Consider the following 8165-nt stretch of genomic DNA (forward strand, 5'->3'; position numbering starts at 1 on the left):
ATCAAAGTATTAATATAATAATAAAATGAAAAGAAAAAAAAAATCTACAAAAGCCCACATGATAACATTTATGATATTCTTGGTGTAAAAGCAGAAAAATTTACGATATTCTTCTTAAAAAAAACATTTATGATATCTGGGTATTAATAATTTTGAATTATCAATTCATTGTACATTATGGAAAAGAGTATGACTACTAGAGAACATATGGGTCCTTGTTAAGGAGAGTCACGGTTGTGGGCCCCACCATCCCCCTTCTCAAAAGTATCAACTATGGACGATAGAATCACCCTTCTCCTCTCTCACACATTCTCTTATTAAATTTAATTTCTCAATTATTTTAATTTCTTTTCTTTCTCTCTCATTAAATAATTAACAATTTTAATTTATCTAATTTCTATTTGCCAATTCTCCCTCATCCACCCTGGCATCTTCGTCCGTACTCTGTCCCTTTCCTCCTTCTCTCTCTTCCACCGGCCACCGCCCCAGCCGGTCAGACTCCGCACGTGCCTAGCCCCGCCACACGTGCCGAACCCACCCATACAACACCCTCCTTTCCGTGGTGCAACTAATAAAAAGCGAGACAGGAACACAGAGCAGCAAAGCATATATGGAGAGAGAAAAAAAAGTGTGTTTGGGTGGTGGGTGTGTTGAATAGAGAGTTTCATGAATAAAAATCATGTTTTTTTCTTCTTGGTCTTTGAGACCATGAAGTAGAGGTAGTAGTAGTAGATGAGTGTGTAGAGTTCACCCACCCTTTTTGAATTTTTTTTTTTCTTTTTCATATGTGTTATTTTGTGTCCAGACCTTATTTTCTCCGAAATCCGAACCGAGATCGCTTCTTGGGTGTGTAAGTTTCAAAATTCAAAGAGTTTGAGGGGGTGAATCTGGTGAGAAAGAAGGAGTCCAATCTTGCACCTATGAGGATCCGTAATAGGCAAAAGCCTTTCCCTCTCTTGCCGGTGACTCACTCAGATCCCAACCTGATCAACCGGTCACCGGTCATGGTGCAACTCAACGGTGCTACCACCACAGCCACACCCAAACCTTCTTGCACTCATGGTTCGGCCACTGCACCCTCACGCCTCTTGGATCGTCCTCAGCCGTTTGATCCACCGATCGGGAATCCCATCAACGGTTCTGATGCGTCCACCGGAGAAGCTGGCAGGCAGCACAAGAAGCAAGAGTCTTTGGTTAGTGGAAATATTATTTCACATGAACCGTTTCTAATTTTTGGTCCGTTTTTTTGGGGGTTTCAAGAGTTTCTCAATTAGTGCACTTTTGTCCAACCTTTGACAAGGGGTTGGTGTAAAATTAAAATTACTATTATTTTTGTGTTGTTGGTTTTGATTTTTTATTTTACACTCACAAAGGGGCACATTAGGGGTAGCCATTGAAATTATCCAACCATGTCTTAGTGGATCCCATGTTTGTTTGTTTATTTATTTATTTTTTTGGTGTGATTTTGCAGGTGGAAGATGGGAGAAGGGAAGAAGAGGGAAGGGGACAGAAGGGTAATGATACCAGGTAAGAATTATGAAACCAAGCTAGCTAGACATGAATTGAAATGGATAAAGACATGAAATTATTTCCTCTCTTACTCGTTCATGAAATCTCGTAGTAAAAAAGGTGAAAACATGGAGACCCATGACTCGATTTTAACCAGCATGGAAAATGTTTTTTTTTTTTTTATAGAATTGTTTATTATTGATAATTTTTTTAAAAGAAAATACTGTTAGTGGAAATACTGTTGAAAGTGTTTTTAATAAGAGCCTTGTGTAGCCACCACACCCTCTTGTGAAATTTGATCGTTTTTTTCTCCAAATTGGTTAACCACCGTTTGCCCTTGAGGTGCACAAGAGGGTAGAACCAAATGCTGGTCCCCAGTTACATCACATCTCACTCTTTCGAAAACATTACATTCCTTCTTTTTTCATCCTTTCCCTTTTGGCTGTAAATTTTGTGTGTAGTGTTTATATAATATATATGCGGTTGTTGTGTCTTTCTGGCACTTCTTTTGTTTGTAGGAAAGGAAGCTTCTCGTGCTCACAACAAACTCCAGCTGAGACATTTCCATCTTCAAACCCTCCTAAAGAAGGTAACAAATATGCATAATAATGAGCTTCAACAATAATAATGCATGAATTTACCCCTCTCTAGTTTCTTAACTTGGTTGGTGAATATATATTATAAATGCACTCTTCATTTGTTTTCGTACACACCCACCTTAAACTCTTCTCTATCTCTCATTTCCATTTCTCTATTACACCACACATCACGTATCTCCAATCCTTCAAAAGGGTGTATATAACTATATATATATATATATATATACCCTAAAGAGTGTCAAAAGATATATAACATCATTTTTCATATATGTAGATGGTGGATGGTGCGAGGGAGAAAAAGCTTTTCCTCTCAAGAAACGAAGAGGGAGAATGGAGAATGCAATGGAGGATAACAATAATGACAACAATGATAATGATCACGATAAGAGGAGTTTAAAGATGAAGATGAAGACGAAGATAAAGGCAAAGATGAACAAAAAATGTTCGCGGCAAGATGAAGGAGAAGAAGAAGAGGAAGAGGAGGAGGAGGAGTCGAAAAGAGAGATGAAACCGGAAGCGAACGTTGGCAAGAAGAGGGCGAGGGGTGGTGCACTAATGGAAGGTTCAAGGTGCAGTCGTGTTAATGGAAGAGGATGGAGGTGTCTTCAACAAACCTTGGTTGGTTACTCTCTCTGCGAGCACCACTTGGGGAAGGGAAGGTTGAGGAGCATGACAAGTGTGAGGAACAAGTCCATTGGCACAACAACAACAACAACCACTGGTGCAACAAAGAACAACAACAACAACATGGTACAACTCGAATCTTCATCATCATCAGTCAAGCAAAGAACAAAGGGCGGCAATGATGCTGAAAACAATGATGAGAAGAAGCCATTGATGGTCACAAAGAAGAGGATGAAGCTTGGAATGGTGAAAGCTCGATCTATAAGCAGCTTGCTGGGACAAACCAACAACACTGAAATTGTGGCCGTAGCTGTGGATCATGATCATGATCATGATAATGATATTGATAACAAGTAAGGCGAAGAAACTAAGTGCACAAAAATTGCTATTATTTCATGTATATCTGTGGTTGAAAATTATTTTAATTATGGACCTTGTCTTATATACCTACCTATACATTGGTGCAACTTCTTCCTAACAATTAAACTTGCATGGATGCTGGTTTGATATTCCTGATTTAACCTCCGTGTGTTTTATATGTTATCATTTTAATTTCTTCATATTTTTGTAGTCGTGGAGTGTTTTTTTTAATAATTTTTTTTTCATTTTTACCTAAATTCCTCTATTGCGTTGTCTGTGATCGTGAAATTATTATTTAAGCGTATTGGACTGGGTACGATCTGATATTGCAGTTGAATGCAATATTTATACACCCACTTGATTAAATTATGTAATATGGAGAATATACTTCCCCAGTGAACTTGATCATGGTCACCGAGTCTTCTTTGACCAACGAAACATCTTGAACTCTATCACGTGATGAAGTGTTGTTAACAAGATGGGAAGGCAAATAAACAATTCATTAACATTTGGGTGATGAGTTGAATGGTTCTATCGTCATGTCGTCCATGCACACTTGGTCCCAACAATTGCGTACAATTTGATTAATATATCACTGGATTTACGTACTTGGTGTTTTTATATTGATTTTTGCATTAAAGCTTTTAAAATTTCTTTAAAGGCAAGTTTAATGGTTTTTTTTTTTTTTTTTTTGCATTAAAAGCTTTTAAAATTTCTTTAAATGCTAGTTTAATTGTATGTGCAGTTTGACCCTTTCATACCACAATCGTATATGCCATATATGCATTTATTTTTGCATATTAGATGCAATCTAGAATGGGGATCATACGAGGTTGAACAATATCTATATGGTTAAATGGAACTATTAATAAAGAATTTATAAACTAATTAATAACATGCATGACTTTTTTCCATAGAGGGTTTTCTGAGATTTTTTTAAAATATTTTTTTAGTATAAGAATAGAAATTTGAGAATTTTAGATTACGCAATTGAAAACAAAACATAGTGGTTAATATTACAATTAATCTCGCATTGTTGTTTGTGTACCTTAATTATGATATTTTAATTGTAATAATTTGTCCTTAGTTTCTGTGAGATATATATATATATATATATATATATATATATATATATATATATATATATATATATATATATATATATATATATATCTAGAGTTTCGGCTTTTGATTCATATGGAATAGATCCGCTGTCTCTTTTTCTTTTTCTTTCCATGACATTACTTCTATATAAGTTAAAAAAATTTGATAAATTTTTTTTAAAAAGGAAATTTTTTAGTAATTCTTTTAAAAGAATTTCAAAATTTGTTTCCAATTATACTCGTATACTTTAATTCGACAGCCAAAATTAGTCTCTATAAGAAGGATATTCCTCCTTATATAATCAACGTAGGTGTTTTGAAATTTATGCAATTGTATTTTGTGTGCAAGGATCTTTTCCATGTTTTAATTGCTATGTTAGAACTTCGAAGCACAAAAGCGAAAGAAATGTTTTAGTCAACGGTAAAGAAATAGAAAGCCATCGGGACGTAACAAAAATGATATCATTAATTTAAATATTTCTCTAATGGGACTTTTACCATTCTTTGTCATTTAATGCTACGCCCACATATTGTCAAAGAAAAACAACGAGCTTTTTTAAATAAAAAAAAATTAAAATTTTTATGTTCGAGTGCACTGATATTTTCAAAATAGAAACGATTTTTGAAAACATATAATTCCATTATTTGAACATTAAAAATTAACAGATATTATACGCAATTATGTCTATCTCTTATTTTTTTAATTTATATCTTTTTAACATGCACGCACATTAACAACATGCCATGAAATTAAAGTTAACAACTATTTATTATGCCATTCTTTTGTTCATAAAACATTATCTAATCGTACAGTAGTGGATCCAGTCAACGAAGGTAAAATTTTTCCTTGCCTTGTGCAATTAATGAAAAGCACGATGTAGACCCCATGATAAGAATAGATGATGTGATCCATTAATTAAATAAATTAAACAGGTTTAACTCTATATGCTTTTGTTAAGAATAAACTAATATGCGTGCTTTCGATGTAATTTCTGGGAAAAAAGTTGAGGACGTGATCACTTGAAATGGGTCAATTTCTGAATAATTAAGGTAGACCCCTACAGAGAGCACTTTAGGAGTGCCTGATAGTACAGTATCAATTTCTGTCGTACAAAAACTGTAGAATTTCAGCAAATCTAGCTAGCTCAATAAAAAAAAAAATTTGTTTGGCCAATGTTGGCACAAGAGTAGAGAAGTATAAACTTTAAATTTCTTCTTTGATTTTCCATTTTCTGACCTTTCCTAGAAAATTTCATGAACTAAACTAATCTGTACATTTATGCTTTTTCCCTTATAAAAATCCATATTTTTTTTTGTTTCGTGCTGTGGAAAACTTTCGTGGTGGCATCTCTTTCAAATGGTTGTCTTGGAATAAGTTGAACCTTTCAAGGATATTTAAAGGAGATGAAGTTGATGGGGTTGATTTTTCTTTTCAAAATAGCAAATGAAAATTCCATTATTTTCTTTTTTCAGTTGTTGATTGGAATGTACACACCTGTATTCCATAGTCGTAGACTCGTAGAGCTAAGAAAATCCAAATTAATCGTCTAACTTGACTATATATCTCAATATCTTAAGTGATTAATTAGTATCTTCATCTCCATTGAAAATGTTTTTGATTCTTCAAAACAAAGCACATAGCTAGCTAGATAATTGGTAGGCTTCCTAGTACATGCTTTCGATGATATAACCTCTAATCTTATATATGTTGTTCCCTCGAGCTTCCTATCCTATGAATTATATGCTTATGTCGTGTCATGTGTGTTTTTGAGGGTCAAGAAAAAGTGTATCGATGAATTTGCATGTTTTATGTAAAGGAGGGACGGGAAGGGGTTCAAAAAAAAAAAAAAAAAAAAAAAAAATATATATATATATATATATATATATATATATATATATGAAGGGGGTTATAATTATACTAGTGTAACTTTTATTAAGTATTACATCGCTCAATAACTTTATATTAAATATGAATTTTAAAAATTCACATCTCTTAGATCATATATACAAAATTTTATATTAATCAAAGATAATTTGATACTTCATTTTTATAAAATAAAATTGACGTAATATATTCATTTCAAAATATACTAAAATATGAACACTTTGATTACCTTCAAGTTGTTGTTGAGTTTTAACAAAATTTGATATACATGTATAAAATGATATGAACTTTCAATCCAACGGTTAGATTTATAAAATTCACATTTAATATAATAAGCGGTATAATACTTAATAAAAGTTATACATGTGTAATTATATAACCTCTCTATATATAAATATATTTTGTGAATGAAATTAAGACCAAGACGTTTAAATGCTTAAAAGAAATTGTAGTTAAGCTATTATTGTTATTGGAGATTTTGCGTAAGAATATAGAAAGAAAAGTAAACGAGTGATAAAAGATAGGACGTTGCTAAGATTTGCACTATCCATTCACAAACATTGTTGTACTTTCAATTTAATATATATATATATATATATAAAAGTATTTTTAATAATAATAAAAAAAAAAAAGAATATGTTCTTTGAAAACGAAAATTCAGATTTGTAAAGTTAGCACTGAATTTAATTTATTTTCTCTTTGGACAGAAAAATATGGTAATGGTTTTCATTTCTGAGGCTGCGCCATTAAATGTGACAGATTCTTCAGAATGGAGACGGTTTTGATGGAGACCCCAGCACAATACCATTCTACAAGAGTCATGAAATGAAAAAACAAAAAATCATGAAATCACAAGGAGAATATATATACAGCAAACATTAATTATAACATTATATATGGTTTGGTTGCTCATGTCACAGGCTTACTATACTGTATATAGACCCAACCTTAAATAAATAAAATAAATAATTTTGAACTTCTTTTCCCTACACAGAGGCTTAATCACATGATGATCAACACATTGATATTAAAAGAATAAAAAACTATTTTTCTTAAAACCTTAACATGTCACGTACGTAAAGATCGACTCAACTTGAGATCAAGTCTAAGTCCTGAAAAGTTAAATTCTCCAATTTTGTTCAAATTTAGTGTTTTTTTTAAGTCCTGCTACTGAGTATAACATTATTAGTTAAGTCAATAAGTGTATATATATATATATATATATATATATATTTATTTATTTATTTATTAAAAATTAAACACGTAATTACATATTTTAATAATTTTTTAACATTTAATTTCTTAATGATCAGTGCCTTTCCCAAAATACATGATACTAACTTTCAGGTTGTGATTTGTCACTTCATTGAAACTAGAGACGGCATGCAAATTAAGAAATAGCCGTATGGGTTATCACTCAATCTTTTCACAGAGGAAAACATAATTTAACTATGTTTAGAGCTTATCCTATTAAACACTAAGTTTAATTTAAAGCTAGAGTTGAGTTTTCTTTATCATGTAAATATTGAACAAGAAAAATTCTAGATCCTCCGAAACTATCCTCCGAAATATATTCCGAACCTTCACTAAAACAAAATTTATTTTTAATGAGAATTATTTAATGGCAATAATTTAATTGCCACCATATGTAAAAATATTAATGGCTAATATATAATAGCCACTAAAAATATATTTATATTACACTAAAATTTACTATTAACAACAATTATTTAGAAAAAACTTAAGTCTTACATTGATTAGAGATAAGATAATTAAATAGTATATAAGTGAGTAATAACTATCACCTTACAGGTTCATTTTATAAGATTAACTCCTAATTCACTATTCTAAATTGGTATCAAATCACTCATTGTTACCAACTTCAATAGTGCTATAAAACAATTAGAGACCAACTTTGACCTTATAAATCTCACATCGCTTAAAAGACAACATAATTAAAAAATAAATTAAAAAATATATAAATAAAAGACAACTCTCATCTTACAAATCTCATATCGAGTAGAGATAAAAAAGTATATAAGTTATGAATTTAGAAAATGAAATTATAGGAATATATAAATTATT

General features: G+C 31.5%; 1 protein-coding gene across 1 annotated transcript; it reads left to right on the forward strand.

The window, feature by feature from the left end:
• Nucleotides 1-475: 475 nt before the first annotated feature.
• Nucleotides 476-3253, forward strand: LOC109792533 (uncharacterized). Its single transcript, XM_020351954.3, has 4 exons — nt 476-1193; nt 1472-1527; nt 2028-2098; nt 2383-3253. Exons 1-4 carry the CDS (start codon nt 921-923, stop codon nt 3087-3089), a joined length of 1107 nt encoding a protein of 368 aa, XP_020207543.1. The 5' UTR covers nt 476-920; the 3' UTR covers nt 3090-3253.
• Nucleotides 3254-8165: the final 4912 nt, after the last annotated feature.

This window comes from Cajanus cajan, chromosome 7 (genome assembly GCF_000230855.2).
Source record: "Cajanus cajan strain Asha chromosome 7, NIPB_CcT2T_4, whole genome shotgun sequence".
NCBI classification, from domain to species: Eukaryota; Viridiplantae; Streptophyta; class Magnoliopsida; order Fabales; family Fabaceae; genus Cajanus; species Cajanus cajan.